The 17,617-nt window shown below is 38.5% G+C and overlaps 3 protein-coding genes across 8 annotated transcripts; 1 reads left to right on the forward strand and 2 right to left on the reverse strand.

Moving 5' to 3' along the window:
• The first annotated feature begins 4,100 nt into the window (after nucleotides 1–4,100).
• On the forward strand, nucleotides 4,101–7,733 carry LOC116187465 (uncharacterized protein YpgQ). 3 transcript variants are annotated; one of them, XM_031516163.1, is made up of 11 exons: nucleotides 4,101–4,341; nucleotides 4,464–4,494; nucleotides 4,647–4,665; nucleotides 4,875–4,972; nucleotides 5,158–5,256; nucleotides 5,423–5,595; nucleotides 5,747–5,866; nucleotides 6,182–6,340; nucleotides 6,764–6,872; nucleotides 7,100–7,259; nucleotides 7,592–7,733. In XM_031516163.1, the coding sequence occupies exons 1-7, from the start codon at nucleotides 4,171–4,173 to the stop codon at nucleotides 5,831–5,833; spliced, it is 678 nt and encodes a 225-aa protein (XP_031372023.1). In that variant the 5' UTR covers nucleotides 4,101–4,170; the 3' UTR covers nucleotides 5,834–5,866; nucleotides 6,182–6,340; nucleotides 6,764–6,872; nucleotides 7,100–7,259; nucleotides 7,592–7,733. The 3 variants fall into 3 exon arrangements, with proteins under 3 accessions (XP_031372023.1, XP_031372021.1, XP_031372022.1); XM_031516161.1 differs by lacking the exons at nucleotides 4,464–4,494; nucleotides 4,647–4,665; nucleotides 7,592–7,733 and having other exon boundaries at nucleotides 4,103–4,463; nucleotides 7,100–7,367; XM_031516162.1 differs by lacking the exons at nucleotides 4,464–4,494; nucleotides 4,647–4,665; nucleotides 6,182–6,340; nucleotides 7,592–7,733 and having other exon boundaries at nucleotides 4,103–4,463; nucleotides 7,100–7,367.
• On the reverse strand, nucleotides 7,338–8,075 carry LOC116187718 (nicotinamidase 3-like). The gene is given in 4 exon segments (XM_031516627.1): nucleotides 7,338–7,642; nucleotides 7,644–7,703; nucleotides 7,705–7,895; nucleotides 7,997–8,075. Coding segments are annotated over 4 exon segments (468 nt in total). The 3' UTR covers nucleotides 7,338–7,504.
• Nucleotides 8,076–10,002: 1,927 nt separating this feature from the next.
• LOC116189568 (E3 ubiquitin ligase BIG BROTHER-related-like) lies at nucleotides 10,003–14,328 on the reverse strand. 4 transcript variants are annotated; one of them, XM_031519282.1, is made up of 7 exons: nucleotides 13,721–14,327; nucleotides 12,998–13,358; nucleotides 12,832–12,872; nucleotides 11,165–11,206; nucleotides 10,962–11,083; nucleotides 10,766–10,874; nucleotides 10,003–10,638 (listed from the first exon to the last, which is right to left on the reverse strand). In XM_031519282.1, the coding sequence occupies exons 2-7, from the start codon at nucleotides 13,344–13,346 to the stop codon at nucleotides 10,591–10,593; spliced, it is 711 nt and encodes a 236-aa protein (XP_031375142.1). In that variant the 5' UTR covers nucleotides 13,347–13,358; nucleotides 13,721–14,327; the 3' UTR covers nucleotides 10,003–10,590. The 4 variants fall into 4 exon arrangements, with proteins under 4 accessions (XP_031375142.1, XP_031375144.1, XP_031375141.1 ...); XM_031519284.1 differs by having other exon boundaries at nucleotides 13,016–13,358; nucleotides 13,721–14,324; XM_031519281.1 differs by having other exon boundaries at nucleotides 10,003–10,874; nucleotides 13,721–14,328.
• Nucleotides 14,329–17,617: the final 3,289 nt, after the last annotated feature.

The raw sequence follows: 17,617 nt of genomic DNA on the forward strand, positions 1-17,617 counted from the left end.
ATCCACTCGGCGAATTCAATCCCGCCAAGACCCGAGACATATATCATTACCTTAAGCATGAAAATGAAGAAATTGAACCTAATTTGGCCTGATTATACACAATTAAGTCCCAAATACCCTAATTAAACCTTAATCACGTGAAATCAATCTATTAATTCCTAAATCAACCAAATCAAGACCCTAATCAACTCAGAAAAAATTTACAAAATTCGCAAAGGGTTGATTTCACGCTAATTTGAGGATAAAACGTGGCAATTACAACATATCTAGCCTAATTATGCACAATCAAATTTAATTAAGCTAAGAATCACCAAATCGACTCATCTAAGCCTAATTATCAAACATTTACAGAAAATTACAGCATGCCAAACTACCCATTTCATGCTCAATAACCATGATTAAGCTATTTTGTGAGCCTATTTACATACAAACAAGCTGATTACTGCTAATTACATCTAATTATACACAAACCAACTCAATTAACACCAAATCAAGTCCAATCAACATGCAATTAGTCCTTTATCATGAGCAAGCAAGCTTAATTTAGCCGAGTTTATTCCTAATTAAGCATGATACTACATAATTAATCTTAAAACTATATATTAGATGTATACGCGTCATACGGTAAAAAAGCTTTTTTTTTATTTATTTTTATAGATACAATTACAAATCATATACCTAAAAAGTATGATCTGATTTATTTTTTTGAAAAGCAAATATAATAATAGATCTTTGGAAACACAAATATGATATATTTTTATAGATATTATCCTATCCAAATTTTAATATAATAATAGCTTATGTAACTCACGGGTTAATGGAACCATACGAAATATATAACACCTTGTATCTATAATGTGCTATATATAATATCTATAATATTTTGTTTAGATCATACGGATCTATATCTATATGTTTTAAAAAAATTTAAAGAACAGAGAATTCGTTTTCTAAAAAATGTTGAAACAATCGACAAATATAACAATCAATCTCACAATATACAATTTTAAGAATATTTTAAAAAATAAAATTGCTTTTAAAGAAAGTTAAAGTGAACAAAATATTGACCGGTCCTGCAAATTTATATTATATATTTTTAAATTTTTAAAAATACAGAATTCGGTTAACAACTAATCTCATAAATTATAATGATTTAAAAATATAAAATTATTTTTTCAAAAAATTATGAAAAGTTAAAATAATCAACAAAATAACGACGGGTCCCGCAAATCTATATCTATATATATTTTAAATTTAAAATAAAACATAAATTCGTTTTCAAATGATGCTAAAAGAAATCGAAAAAATTAACAACCAGTCTCATAAATTATATTGCTTTAAAAAATATAAAAATATAGAAAAATTAGATATGGTCTGATTTATTTTTTATTTTTTAATTGCATATGATAAAAGATATTTAGAAACACAAATATGATATATTTTTATAGATAAGATCCTCTCCAATTTTAATATACATAAATTATGAAACCATACATAATATAACACATCATATCTATAACGCGTTATACATAATATAGATATAGATAATAACACGTCATATCTATAAAAAAAATATGATCCCACAATCAACAACTATATATTTTGAAAATTGAAAAAAAATATTTTAAAAACTAAAAATATTAAGAAAATTCTATTAAAAAATCGAGCATTCTGAAACCATATGACTGAACCCACAATATAACACATCACATCTATAACATGTTCTAGACAATATTATATAGATAATAACACATTATATCTATAATCTTTTTTTGAAAAGCTAATATGAAATAAATATTTTGAAATTCAAATATGATATATTATTATAGATAAAATCCTCCCCAATTGAAACCTATAACAGATTCCACCATCTACAACTATATATTTTGAAATTGAAAAAAATAATTTAAAAAAAAACCTAAAAAGCTGAGAAAATTATATTTAGAAACCGAGCGTTCTGAAACCATATAATCGGGCCCATCACAGCTCTGCTTTATACGATATATATATATATATATATTCAGTGTAAATTCACATATTGGCAATGCCATTGCCCCGTCGAGAGTACACAGTAGCACTTGTAGCAAAACTCCGACGGATCAATTGACAGCACAAATATGACCAAGAGGCAACACCACACATGCATCCCTTCCCAATCCCGTCTCCATGCCATAGGTAACTTCACATACAAAATATTAGGAACGGGGGCATTCCGCATGCTAAACCAGTAATTTAAGAAACCAGCTCAGTTCAATGTCACACGATGAGAGGACGATGGCAGCTTAGATGCATGTCTCACGGTAAAAAGGGACAGAAGAAGAAACTCGAAGCAAAAAAAAAAAAAAAAAGGATAGAAGAAACGTATAAAAACTTGTCTAGCACAAGTCAACTAGAGGTGTCGAGCAGCATAAAAAAGACATGCATGGCCTGCCTGGATCATTCCAATGGGAAGTTTTCAGTTCGGTTCAGTTCCGTCCCTCATGCCACAAATTTCAGACTGCAAGGAAGAAAACTCACGAACATCAATCGGCAAGATCAAGATTTTGCGGTAAATGGAATCGATCAAGACATCGCATCAAAATACCAACCCTAATAACATGCTGCCTAGACTTGCTTGAAGCCCCCATCGACGGAGCTTCCAAACACACCATATCTTTCATATATATAGTCCCTGCGGCCTCTCAGGAGCCGCAGTTAATCCATTGAACAGCCATCTACTTGACATTGTCAATAAGTGCAGTGTAGGAAAAAATGGTTATCCAACTATATATATCCAACGATTCCCTTCCGTAAAGAGTTATTTGTATAGATAAGCCAGGTCATATATATGCTACTCATCCACTTATTGTGGAAGATAAATTTGCTTTGCCTTCCCTATCTTGATTTTTTGCAATGCAATCATAACGGCGTCTGCCATAGTGAAGAAAAACTATATTTGCAATACTTGACCAAACAAGGAGTATAGTGTTTCCTGCATCCTTTGCAACTGTTGCATTACGTATGTCACCTAAATTTGTCCCAGGAACATTCACCTGCAGTGCACAGGATGGTCAAAAGTTACTCAACCACCCAAATAGACCAAAGGACAGAAGCAAACCGCGAAGGACACATGCATGGGTGTGTGGCCTGGACCTAAATTAAACAGATGTGTCCATATCTTTAATGTCAATCCAGTGTCAAGCACATCCCATCATCCTAGGCCTAGTTAATCATTGATCTGAATGACCAGACATTTATCCGCCGCAGATGGATATACATACCATCAGTTCCCTGCCTGGTTACACTTGATAAAATAGGTCTTGAAAGAGCAGGTGATATATATTTTGCTCCATATCTACAAAGAAACTGTTTTAATTAAGGATAGGAAAGATAAGGAAGGGATGTCGCATCGAACTAACACTTTCCCCTTGAATGTTGGATAAAGACGTAGGCTTTTTCCCCCTATTGTTCTGGGAGTAGGAGATTGATCCGAAATGGATTGTAACCGGGGCTCAGATATATCAAAAGGCTAAAAAGTTTTATTTATATATATATATATATAATTTTAAAAAAACATGGGTTGGCAAGTTATGCATTTTTGAGTTGCATCATCTTCATTTCAAAAACATTTTTTTTAAGTGTTGCTCTACTGCTTCCTCCTGCAGGTGGTGGTGGTAGTGATAGATGCTTACAGCCTTCTCAATCAAACCTTGATGATCAGAAGCTCCAAGACCCCAGATAGGAGAATGTCTTGCGTATAATAACAACAGGATTATGTCACAAAATATATAAAAAATAATTTTTTTTTGTTTACATACTAAAAATTAAAATGGCAAATATTTATTAATTTGTGACATTACCACGTGACATGCTCATTACATATAAGACTTTTTCTCCAGTGAGAGCTAAGCAAGCCAGACAGCCAGGCTGAAATGAAAGAATTGGAAGAGTGGGCCTGAACTGAAAGAGTGGGCCTTTTCGATTTGTGATTGGGGCTCAGCCCTGCCCAGAGGCATGCAATTCATTCGCAACATGGCGGCCCGTAGTCGTCGCGCACGTCAGTCCTGTTCTGTTCCTTTTGTCCATTCATTGATGAATTGAACGATCGGCTTTGGATGGATATAATATTAGAGTAGAAAGAGGGGGTTGGAACTGGGCAAGGTGGGAGAGAGCGAAGGAGCAGAGAGAGCTATGGAGGAGGTAGCGACGGCGGTGGTGAAGAGAGCAGAGAAGCTAATGAGAGAAGCCATGAAGGGGAACGACGCCTCCCACGACGCCTGGCACGTGCTCAGGGTCCGAGACTTGGCCCTCTCCCTTGCTCGCGAGGAGGGCCTCCCCTCTTCCCCTGACTCCATGCTCGTTGTCAGACACACACACACTCTCTCTCTCTTCTTTGATTATATATATATATATATACACGCGCGCGCGCGATCCTTACTGCTCCTGCACAAATTTTTCCCTTTTTGGTATTTTTGCATATTCAGGTAGAGCTTGCCGCCCTCCTACATGATATCGGTATGTATGTATGTATGTATGTATGTATGTATGAGTCACGCAGAGCTTCTCTTGTTACCACCTTCTTTATATATATATATATATATATATATAAAGAATCATCATCATTTTGATAATAATCTGCGCTCTCCTTTTAATTCCCCGCACTGCAGGCGACTACAAATACATGAGGTGTGTATAGCACCCCCCCCCCCCCCCCTTCTTTACTTGCAATTCCGACAATATTTCATCGCAAGAAAAGAAAACAAAAAAGTCCTTTTCTTTGATGATACTTTTTGACAAGATGTCAGTTCTTTACATTTCTCAAAGTTAAAGATCTTCAAGTTCGTGCTCATTGTTTGATACGCAAAATTCCGTTCTTTTCCGTTCTCTGCCTGTAGAGATCCTTCTGAGGAAAGACTCGTCGAGAACTTTCTGGAGAAAGAGAACGTAGACCAAGCCATAAAGAATAAGATATTGAGCATCATCAAGGGGATGGGTGGGTAAAAATGCCGTATGACATCGTTAATATATAATAAACCATATGACAGGCGACCGGCAACAGGCGTTAATTTAATTATTTCTTTCTACATGTTTGTGATTATTAGTTGATTGATTCTTAGTTGTCGTGCTTATTATGCCTTGATCAATGGACCTACCGCTACCCGTACCAAATTTGCTCAGGTTTTAAAGATGAACTTCGAGGACTTGGAAGTATTGAAACTTTCCCAGAGTTTGGGGTGGTGCAGGATGCTGACCGCCTCGATGCAATTGGGGCCATTGGTAAAATCATCATCGTCCTTTATATCGATATTTCTCCAATCATTTCTCAGCTATTAAGCCTTGCTACTGCTAATGCTAGGCAGGCGGCTGAAGAACAGGTGATGTTATCCGCCTTTTTAAAAAAAAAAAAAAAAAAGTATAATAAATAAATATATAATAATTACAGGAATCGCTCGATGCTTCACTTTTGGCGGAAGCAGGAAGAGAGTGCTTCACGACCCCTCTATTCAGCCCCGAGAAGGTCTATCAAAGGAACAATACATGAAGAAAGAGGAGCAGACTACTGTGAACCATTTCCATGAGAAGCTTCTCAAGCTAAAAGATTTGATGAAAACAGAGGTGAACATCTCATCTCAACTCTCAAGGAGGTCTCTACTTACTCTACTTGTTTAATACATTTAGATACAAGTGGTGATTATTGTTCCTGAAGTGGTAAAGTAGTGGGTCCAAGTCCTTTGCTTTTTGGATTGATTGGAAATGGAAACCTCAGGCTGGGAAGAGAAGGGCGGAGAAGAGGCATAAGTTCATGATGGAGTATTTAGAAGAATTCTACAGAGAGTGGAATGGGCAAGATTGAGATTTGACTAGCGGCCTGCTACTGCTGCTGCTGGTAATAGTTTCTATTCTCTTCTTCTATCATTTCTTATTTGTCTTTTTTCCCTGGCCTTGATTGATATACAAATACAACGAATACAATTGTTTTACTAACTATATGTCTCGTCCTGAGCTGAGCATCAAGTTATTTTCTCTGTTCTATGAGCATCTGCTTATAATTTATACATTAATAAGCGTTTCCAGCCGGGATATTTGGTTACATCTGCTGCTTGCTTGTATGTACAACTTGCAAGCCTTTGATGAGCTCTATCCTATTTCTAACGAGCATTTCCTCTCTCTTTTTTTTTCTAAATTAAATATTATTATGCAGGGTTTTGCGGTAATAGAGAGGGATGGGGATGTAATATGTCGTGTTAGGAAAGCAAAGGATGGTTCGGCTTCTCTTGTTTATTTCTGAGAATTGCAATTGCTTTGCTGCTGTGCTGTGCTGTGCCGGGGGTGCCTTTGCCTTGCCTAGTCGTACTCCTACGTACGTATATACATAAATACATACATATAATATTATATCTGGGAGCAGTGCCTTCCCAATGCCAGCCGGTTGATATTGACCCTATCTCTCTGTCTTTGCTTTCCTTCCCGGGTGGCGGGTGCTACTGGTGGCATGACAGAAACAAACAGATACCACTACTTCCAATTTATATATGATATGATATTATTAAGAATGGAATGATGTGAATGAGTGGAGGAGGATTGATTGATTTATGAATAATATCGTTACGTTCCTCCTGTTCTGTTCCATGAATCTAGCTGCTAAAGTATTGATCGAATTTTTATTTTCCTGTAGCTCTAACTGTAGCTGTAGGTCATGGTATCTTAACTCTGTATCTTTTATGTGTATTTAACCCTTTACAATCTTGTTGTGCTGCTCTAAATCTTGGGCTAACTGTTACAGTGGAGACACAAATGGAAGAATCCCGGTGACTGCCACTAGATACACCTTGCGGAAGCTCGGTTTGAAGACCCTAAAGGAATGGACGCCCTGGTACACCTATCATCACCAGGTCAACATCCATATACAAATATATATGGATGTATAAAGCTTTTTTTTTTTTTTTTCTTTTTTCCTCCGTATTGATTTCTTTTAGCTAGGGCCGTAGCCAGGATGTGGATGAATTTATTTATTTGATCAAGAGTTAACAGAAGAGGCCGGGGGGGGGGGGGGGGGGGGGGGGGGGGGGGGGGGGGGAGAGATAAGGTGGGATATTATGTATATTTTGATATTTTGCAGATTGGGGATGGACAATTGAGTATGAAGGGCCGACTTTTGTGACAGTACGAGGTGCCGGACACCAAGTTCCGACATTTGCCCCCAAAAGATCTCCGCAACTCATTAAGCACTTTCCAGGCCGATCAGAAGCTGCCATCTTCACCCTTCTAGTGCTCGCTAGGTAGATAGCCAGCTTAGCTACCACCTCTGGCTCTTATATGTAATCAAATTCAGCAGCGGGCTCAAATTCTGTCTCAGAAATTTGAATGTGTTATTAATATTCCACCAACGGAGAAAGCGCAATACATTACATACATACATACATACATACATACAGCTTCACAATTCCATGGAGGAAGACAAAAAGGCAGCAAAGCTCTGTTCATTCACATATACAGAATTCTACTACTACTCCTCCTCCAGCTACTAGTAGCAGTAGGCCCTGCCTGTGCTTTCTTCCGATCCCGGGTAAAAAGTGTTTGTGTGCGTCTCTGTGTGTTTGACTGTTTGCAGCTCCTCATTGCACGTGGCTGTGGCGTCTGTCGAGAAGAAGACCCTGAAGCCCCCTGACGAAGGCGTCACTGGCGGTGGTCTCGCAGCACAGGTTGGTCATGACCCCGGTGACGGACGATCACCTCCTTGATCCCCATCTCGAGCCACTCGGAGACCATGCCGTGGTCGGAGGGGGACTTGTGGGAGTGGCGGATGAAGAGGACGGGGATGGAGGAGAGGCGGCAGAGGCGGATGGAGGAGAGGCGGCAGAGGCGGATGGCGGAGAGGAGTTTAGGGAGGATGGGGAGGGCAATGGAGGAGATTGCTTAGCATCTTGATTATCATCTTCAAATTGCCCAGGCGAGCACTGGTCCAACTTGGAGCCCTTATCATTGCTGTCTTCATTAGCTCTTTCTTTAATGAAACCCATAGGATCAATTCCCACCTTTTCATCATTTTCTACCCCCATCATCCTCTGATCCATCAACAGATTTCTGCAACTCATCCGTGTCATCCCTCAAACTACTAGATTGTTTACTATGTAACTCATCGAAAGCAGCACAAATTTCCTTCACAGCTTGAGCAAAGCACTTCACTAATTTACTTTTACTTTTGACACCGAGCAACCAACTTACTCTTTGTCTCACTAGTGAATACTTGAATATCAGCAGGAGCAATAAAACCTCTGCAGTGGAAAGATAACATGAAGGCGTGACATTGTGGAAATAAAAAGAATATATATCACAATAGTATACAGATAGAGCTTTGATTCAATGTATATGCATCAGCGGAGCAATCTATCCATCAAGACATTGAGATTTCTACTCCTTTCCTTATGTCAATGGAGAGGTTAAAGCTCGCAGCCAAAGAGAGAGGAAGGAAGGACCTTTTAGCAATTTCTGGTTTTCTTTTTTTTTTTTTAAATATTTTTATTAGTAAAAGGGAGGAGGAAGAAGAAGAAGAAAGAAAGAAAATGTTTTATTTTGACGTCAGTCAACACCACCGTTGTTCGGACTTCGGAGATTTCTGTTCTCTGCTCTTCTCTTGTACGAGAGACGGGGAGTCCTGGCGACATTGTTCTGGGCCTGTTTGATTCTCATTCTGGCCCAATAAAGCCCATCTCCAGCAACCTCGGCCCATATATAAGCCCATTACGTTCTTCTCTAGGTAGGTAGGTGGTGTGGGCTAAGCCCTCCTGTTATCTCCTCCTCTTTTTTTTTTTGTTTAAATTTGAAAATTTATAAAATATGCTAGAGATTAAACCGTGCACAGCGCGGCCTATCCCGCTCACACTGCACTTCAACTATAATGATTTTTTTTCAATACGTTTATGGATTAATTAATTTGGAAGCAAGAAAAAAACTAAGAGTAAGAAAATTAAAGGTAAAATTTCGAAATAGAATTTGAAAAAAGATATAATTTACGTCATGGAACGTGAGATTAGGAGGATGAGAGGGAAAAAAAATAAAGAGAGGTTGACATGTGAGAAAAAAGAAAGAGAGAAGGATAATATTATGAGATGAAAATGCAAAAGCAATGCAAAGGAGGCTCGAGACCTTTCATTTCAAGAAAGAAAGTACGGAAGAATGGACTGGGACTGGACCGGACCGGGACAGGGAGAGGGACAGTGGGAATGATGAGAGCCAGGTTCCACTTTCATTTGCAGTTACCGGCAAATAATGAACTTGGGGCAGGGGGCAACGGGCCGTAAACCAGGGCACGGCACTAATTCATTAATTAATCAATTAAGAAGGGACCAACAAAGGCCCGATGTCTTGGATACAATGGTGATATTACGTAATAATATCATAAGCCAATAAGGATTTATCATTTTAATTTTTAACATAAACCGAAATAAAAAATCTATTATAAACAAAAATAATTCATTATTAAATATTTTTATGTGTATTATAACATAATCCTAATACCATCGGTTGCACCTTCTTCCTCTTCTCCCCTTCCTCAACAAGAATTCGGGCCAATACAATACAATACATATACCAACCCAAGAAAGATTGTGCATGACATGACTGGTGTTGCAGCTGCATAGTGAGGCTTTAGTGGATCCATCACTCCCTGCCAATGCACTGCATGTTGTCCCATCATAGCAGTTCTAAACCTCTCCCTCTCCCAAAAAGGCTTCTATTTTCCCTCCACCGTTCTATCTTCTATGCTACTTAATTGGAGAGATTCTTGATTGTGTATTAGTTCAATTTACATAGACAACTTAAACGACAGCAGAATGACCATTTAAGATTTGATCATCTCTTTTAATCGAACAGTTTTCCGTTTATGATTGTTTCTGTTCATCAGCCATATTGTTGTTGTATATTCAGAAGTTGGCTCTATAAACGTGTACTCGACCATCTTTCAAAAACCTAATCAAGGATCTATGCTTGCTGGTGAGTATCAAAAGCAACTGAAGGAGTCGATTGATAAAAGAGTCAGAAACATTGAGCACTGTCAGCTTGAGATGCAGCATGCCTGGATTACACCGAAATGAAAGAAAGCAAACGAACCAATCAAACAAGACCGGGACTTATTCCACTGCAACAATCAGCACACAACACAATTGCTTGCCATTGCTACTCACCTATTGCCTGTTCCTCCGAGACTCAACTAAACCTTTCAACTGGTCTCTCTATGAAATCACAACAGCACAAACACGAAACCGGTCTGGCGACCCCTAGAAGTGTCACAAAAACAAAATTCGCAATGGTATAGCCAACTTCCCATTTGGGTAAAGATATAGGCATCGATACCATAGCATTTCATTAAGATCATCCATATCCATCACTGGTATAAGAAATCATCCTCTCAAACATGATTAAAAGCACAGGGTCTTTTAAGGTTTTACAGAAGAAAAGGAAGGGGGGGGGAGGACATAATCAATCATACTCACTAGTCTTTTCTCCAGTAATATAATATATGGGGAAGGGGGGGACCAGCAAGTATCATTCAGTAAAATATGAGAGGTGGTGGCTCCCGAGATTTATCAAGGAGAGCCATCATTTTCTCTACTAGCTATTTCCCGCTAAGACAACCTCCGCGCTACAAACAGGGCACACCTGCATGGATCAATTCGGATTCAGATTATACCCACGGCTTCGATGTATCTCACTATTGGGGCTTTTTTCATGGTCATCATTTTGAAAAAATTAGTGTTCTCGGATCGAGCTTGTAGTTGCATTCTACCTTGTTTATTTTCAGCCAATTGTTTATGCACTCTGAATGGTAAGAGTGTTTGCAAGAGAGAACTGTCAGAGTCTCACCATCCTCATAGTCCAACCGGCAAATCACACAACTGGAAAAAGAGCAGCAACAGATTCATCATCATTGACCTTTTCATTAATTACAACAGGTTGGAAGTATCAATAGGGCATGTGCTTACGAATCGCTGCTTCCATGCTGAGCGCCTCCTGCCGTGTAGTTAATGGAAGGTAAAGAGGCAATTGTATCGGCCGAAAGCCCCCTGCTTTCACTTCCAACTACCTCGCCCAGGGCAAGCAACTCCTGTGGTAATAGCTCATGTTACCATATAAACAACATGAAAAATCCACCACTATCACTACAATTTTTTTCACCATGTTTTACCTCATATGAGAGTTCATCTGGATCAACTTCTTCCCATGTATCCTGCAAATGATCATCAAAATAATTATTTCAGCAACCCTTTGCATAACACATAGGTGGCACCAGACTCAAACCACAGTTATCAACATTCCAACAGTCATCGAAGAGTTGCCAGATATGCAAGCAATTGGATAAATTTTAATATAAAACGGGCCTAATTTGGACTTGAGCCTATCTACAACCAAAATCTAAGCCAATGGGTTACTGAGCCATTATCTTATATTAACTGCCCCATTTTTCTTTTCCTAGCCGGTGTGGGACACTACTTTTTCTCTAACATCCCGCCCTCACGTGGTATCGCGTCGTCTTAAATGGGCCACGTTACCTAAACCAATCGACAGGACTACTCGTGTATACAGACGACTTAATTACACTCGCCCTCACTTCGAAGTCCCAATAGGAGACCACTTCCGACTATGGGTGTTCCACTCGAGGCGTGTTATGCTGCACTTGAGCCTACGGGTCGTATGGACCTGCCCATATGGGCACTACATGCCCGGATTGTAACCATGTGCTCTGATACCAGTTGGATAAATTTTAATATAAAATGGACATAATTTGGGCTTCAGCCCCTCTGCAACCCAAAAGTTTAAGCCAATGGATTACTGGACCTTCGCCTTATATTAACTGCCCCATTTTTCTTTATCCAACCGGTGTGGGACGCCACCTTTTCTCCAACACAAGCACATGATGGTTGTCCATCACTCGACACAAGTAAAGCAAATTACACATGAGCACTCAAGCAGAAAAGATTTTGGAAATCCCAAATTGGCAGAGAAGCAAAGAACCAAGATAGTTCAGTTGCCACATATGGTTAAATATATTAGATACGAAATTGCATCTATTAGTTTAATCATTTGCTAGTGGCACTCAAAGAGGGTATACTATATTTGATTGATTTCCCTTAGTAACAATTACCTTGCATTCATTCAACTCTTCCAGAACCCGAACAGGATGGAAAGCATAGATACAGTACTTTCCCTCAATCTATCTAAGAATTAAGATAGGTATATGTGCTGAACATGTTATAAAGCTTCTCTGCTGCATTTTATATCTACAACACTAGATAGTACATCATTACAAGGAAAGAGAGTTGAAGATGGAGCGTTCTCTGAAGGACCATTCAGTTATGGAGCCTCAGTTCCAACAGCCAATTCAGGCTTATGCCCGAAACAGGAGAGCACCAAGTGCTTTTGGATAAAAGAACACCTCCTCAATTGTTCGGAAATCTTATTCATGTTTGTATCTCTGTATGTTCAAGTCGAGCTAAGAGAACTGAAAATATCGGTAAATCAATCATGACAATATCAACTATCATCCACGAATGCACACCTTAAACATCAATAAAAGTGGCATTTTAGTAAAGCCATCAAACAATTGATCATAGAGATCTCAACATTTAAAAAGCCATATAGTATATGATAGATATCAATAATAGTTATGAGTGTGTGATCGAGATATAAGGGCACATTAAAAGCACATAATGGCCAACAAACACGTGCACAAACGAAGAACACAAACATAATGTAACCCAATGCAAGCAGACTACATGCAGATGCACTCTAGGCAACATATATGTATACGAGTGCGTATATTGTGCAGATAGAGGAGTTGCTCAAGTTTTATACCGGCAAGTGTCCACCACGGTCATCAGCATCTCCAACTTCCCCTGCAAACATAAAACATTTATGGAACCTAAGCAACACTGGGATATATATGTAAATTTATGTGTGTGCGCGAGCGCGTGAGAAGGGAGGGGGGCGGCCGGGGGGAAGAAAAAGGATGATACAGTACTAGAAGTGAAACACGCACGATCATTAATCCCGGAAAGGGCCAGCATCCTTGCTGCCATTTCTCTCTCTTCAGCATCCTGTAGAGCTCTTGCATAAGCTTCATCACTTGAGAAAACATCTAGGTCAAACTCAAGAGCTGGATTATGGTCCTCCCCAGCCACTTCATGAACATGGACATCAAACGCATCTACCTCATCAACTATGTCAGTGCCATCGTATGGCTCCCCATCGTCAGCGTCCAGTTCACTTTCATCATTAGGGTCGTCGAAATCATCTTCTTCATCAGCTAAATAGCTCCCTCCTTCCCAACTTCCATAGTCATTGCCATCATTGTTCATTCTTAACATCATATACGCCCGCTCCTGCATTATTCAAGAAGATGGAAACTCAGGCTCTGCCAGTGCCATGGAACATAAGGAAGGTTATTCAAGACGAGATTCGGGAGAACAAGAAAGCTCCACGGAAATCCAACATCTAACTAACTCCATATGCCCTTATCACCGATTCCCAAAACCGACCATAGAACAGTAATTAAGAAATACTAAAGAGGACCGAGAAGTCCATACATACAGACGCCATAGAACAGTTACTAACGACCCATTAATGGAAATGGAATGGATACTGACAGAAACGTGCGCGCAGTTTTTGAGCATTCGTTCTCGACAGCACATACGAGACCCTAGCGGTTAAGATCGAAGTGGAGGTGGGGATGGGAATCAAGAACCTGTTCTTGGAGGGTACGGGCGAGGGCCCAATCAGCATCAACTTGGCTCAAACCAGTGAAGGAAGTTCTGCTGGAGGAAGTCCGATTAGGGGGGTTCCCCTCCTCCTCATCCTCAGGTGGTGGTGGTGGTGCTGCTGCTGATACTGCTGGTGCTTATTCATGTTGATGTTCAGCAACATCTTGGAGTGTAGCAGCACCGCCACCGTTCAAGGCATTAGGGTTATCTTCATGACTGGGGTGGTTATTATCTGTGTTGATCTTGGAGGGTGCTCGCTTGGGGGCGTTGCTCTCCATGGGCAGAGGAGAAGAAGGACCGGAGACGAATTGGATTGACAGATCGGGGAGGATTGGATTACGAGTATACGACGCAAGGCAAGGGGGATCACAAGGGAGAATCTCAACTCTAATTCTGAAGTAAAAAGGAAGGAAAGAGAAGATATGGAAGAGCAAGGGCGGTGCCGGTGCGTGCCCTAGTAGTAGTAGTAGTAGTCGTCGTGATTAGATTAGTCTTGCTTGCCTAAAGCCTATTTCCCTTCCTTCCGTTCCCCTCTTCCCCGTTCCTTTCTTCTCTTCTATTCTGTTTTGTTCTGGTTTGAGGAGTTTTGATTTCGGAGTACAGTATGGTATGTATGATTGGAGACAGTAGTTTTTTTTTTTTGGAGGTCTAGCTAGGAGACATAAAAAGTGACTCATGGGAAGAGTCTCATCTGTATCATCTCTCTCCCTCTTAACCCCTTGCACAGAAAAACCCCAACTCCAGCCTCTGTGACGGCACGTCCGGCTCCGGCAGGGCGCGTAACGGAAAGCCCAAGCCCTCCTCTATCTCCCGGTGACCTTCGTTTTCAGTGACTTCTCTCATTTCCTCCTCTCTTCCCCAATCTTTCTTCTCTCCGATCAGACATGTAAGGGTGGCAAAATGAGCTCCAATCTGTCGATGGTCTCTCCGATCAGGATGCCGATCTTGGTCCACCTCCGCTCGGGGGTCTTGACATGGGTCACGACAGCAAGTCTTAAACATCTCACGGGTCAGAGCACTGAGTCACGCCCCTAAACGTCGTTCCTCTCACAATTCCTGTGGTCTTAGCAGCGGCGGCTCATCCTCTTCAACCACCAATTGAACCGATCGAGGCTTCTTAGCGGTTTGGTTTGACCTATTAGTTGGTTGACTGCCTTCCCCGGTCCGCCGGATTGGTCGGGAGCCCGGTGTCTTCCCTGGCTTACCAAATTGATTGACAGCCTTCCCCCGTCTTGGTTCTGATTCTACCTGTCAGTATCGTTCCGTGAAGGATTCCTAGCATATAAGTATAGCTCAAGATCCTCCTGCTTTGCTTTGATATCGAGGTCTCTACGAAATCTCGGTAACAAATGGCTAAGCTCTACGTAGATATATGACTTAAGGGCCTTTCCCTGGTTTACTAGGGTCCATATATGATGGCGGAGAGTTTTGATTATAATCTCGGATAGCTACTACTCTTGTTTTCTATTTCAGTTTCTTCTGTGTAGTATGTCCAGGGGGATCTGATTAATTTTGATATTGTAATCTTCGTTTCGTGAGCATTTTTACGCTGTACTCTTGTCATGTAATTTTTACGCGATATGAATGAATTCTCAAGGTTCACGAGCAAAAAAAAAAAGTTATATATATCTTTTATTATTGGGCTGAAAAATGCGAAAATTGTACTGTGCAAATTCTTTTTTTTACTAGTTTTTTTTGCCCGGTGCCAAGTGCAGATCTAGACCCGATAATATATGGGTGCAAACAGCAATAAAATTTATTTTTCATATTATAAAATATTATCGAGATAATTTATAATTTCATAATAGTAGTAATTATTTTGAATAAATAGGTAGAAAACTCATTCAGAAAATTAAAATATCTTACAATTAGTCTGCATCTAAGTGTATTGTACGGATATACAACACATATAAATGTACTCATTTTCTTACAATAAGATGTGAAATTAAATCATGATTAATTTTACTACAGAAAATTCTAATTCTATTATAGCATGACATGCGAATCTTAAATTAAATTACAATCGTTGAAAATAGTTTCAAGTTATAAACTTATTATTAATTTTTGTTTGTATTTTTATTTTTCAACTAGTTATATATTTAGCGATAACGTTTAACATACAATTTATATAGTAATATAGTTAGAATGAATTGAATTTTGAAAATCGAGATGGAAATAGTTTAACTATTTATAATATAAGAATTATATTTGACGTCTTTTTAAATAACATTTTTAGTTGTATTGTCACCAAATTAATTTACTTATATTCGCAGGAATTGTTATCTTTAATAAATTAGGAAGTCACTAATTGCGATGCTTTCTACTCACAAATGTGATAAAGGTGGCAAGCGGCTCCCAAATAGAAAAGTGCTTATCCTTTTGTTAAGTGATTGATACTATAATTGAATGAAAATCATAAAAGATAATTAAAACTTTCATTGAATTATCCAATTTTATAGATCAATTTCACAAATTAGGAATACATGTCATTCTCTCTTTTGTATTTTTGCTAGAGAATGGGCGTCATTCCTCTCATTAATTACAATTGAAATGGCGTACTAATCTTTTCAATTCTTGATAAATTCCTTTGTATGGCCTTTACTCTCATTTATTTTAGTGAATTATTGTAAATTTTTACTGCATTAGTGTGCCATTTTTCTATTATATTTTAACTATTATTATTGATTCAATTCCAACAGTAGAAATTCTGTTTTTGCAGTTACGTATTCTTATTTCTATCTCTTTAGTGGTAATCATTTTGTGCATCAATTGCTAATTGGGTACGCAATCTTACCATATTCAACAATGATTGTCTTATCCGAGATAGTGATTTATGGAATTTTTTTTACAAATGCCCTCAATTATTTACTATTTTCCATATATAATAAGAGAGAGTGAAAAAAAGAAAGTTGGTTCAATTTATATAATAGTCAACCATATTATTTACCCTCTTTTTTAACCACCCATTTACCATTCTCCAGTCTCCACCAGTCTCTCATTGTCTGCTTCCTATCTCCTCTCTCCGTTATCTCTCGCCCATTTCTCTTTGTTTCTTCCTCTTCAATTAATTATATAAATTACTTTTTTATGAATAAATTATATCAATTAATTTAATTACATATTAAAAATTATCTTTCATTATAAAAAATTCTTCTTATTTTGAGAAATGGTAAATTTTGATTTTACTTTTACTGGAAATGTCAAAATAAAATGCATTACAATAATAAATTAACTTTTAAAATATTACTAGAAACATCAAAATAAAATGAATTGCAATAATAAATTTATTTTAAAAGTATTTCTATACTCCGCATGTAACGCGTGCAAGAATCTAGTTAACTAATAATCATCAACTCATTCCACCAAAAAAAAAATCATCAAATGCAGATATGTATTTTTGGCAAGAAGAAAGAAAGAAAATATAAAATGTAGAAAGGGCCTAACAGTAGCTCACTTAAAGCTGAAAGAGCAAAATCAACCGGGACTCACTGTGGGCCCATAGGCCCATATAAATACCCATTAGTAAATAACTAAGACAATTGATTGACTGAGAGTAACAGCCCCCTTGCATTTACAGAAGCCCAAACCCAACATGACCTCCACGAACGTTTGCAAATACCACTACCACTAATTAAGCAAATGTGTTTATCTTATTTTGGACGCCGACGGAGATTTATGCTCCTCCATCGTGATTGAACCAAGAAAGGGTGAGTTCAAATGATCTGGCTATTGTTTTCTTAAACAAAGTTTAAGAGTATGAGTAGAGAAAATTCATAATTGAGAGGTTTTATCTATTAATTGGTCAACTCAGCTCGAATTGGATTAATCGAGGCATGTTCCGAATATATCAGGTTACACACTGAAAAAGAATATATGCATCT

This window comes from Punica granatum, chromosome 8 (genome assembly GCF_007655135.1).
Source record: "Punica granatum isolate Tunisia-2019 chromosome 8, ASM765513v2, whole genome shotgun sequence".
Classification (NCBI taxonomy): Eukaryota; Viridiplantae; Streptophyta; class Magnoliopsida; order Myrtales; family Lythraceae; genus Punica; species Punica granatum.

Coding starts and splice junctions, on each gene's coding strand:
- LOC116187465 (XM_031516161.1), top strand. CDS start 4,171: ATGGAGGAGGTAGCGACGGCGGTGGTGAAGAGAGCAGAGAAGCTAATG. Junction 4,973..5,157: donor GAGCATCATCAAGGGGATGG/GTGGGTAAAAAT, acceptor AAATTTGCTCAG/GTTTTAAAGATGAACTTCGA. Junction 5,257..5,422: donor CGATGCAATTGGGGCCATTG/GTAAAATCATCA, acceptor TAATAATTACAG/GAATCGCTCGATGCTTCACT.
- LOC116189568 (XM_031519281.1), bottom strand. CDS start 13,346: ATGATGTTAAGAATGAACAATGATGGCAATGACTATGGAAGTTGGGAA. Junction 11,207..12,831: donor ACCGTGGTGGACACTTGCCG/GTATAAAACTTG, acceptor GATCATTTGCAG/GATACATGGGAAGAAGTTGA. Junction 11,084..11,164: donor CAGATGAACTCTCATATGAG/GTAAAACATGGT, acceptor CTATTACCACAG/GAGTTGCTTGCCCTGGGCGA.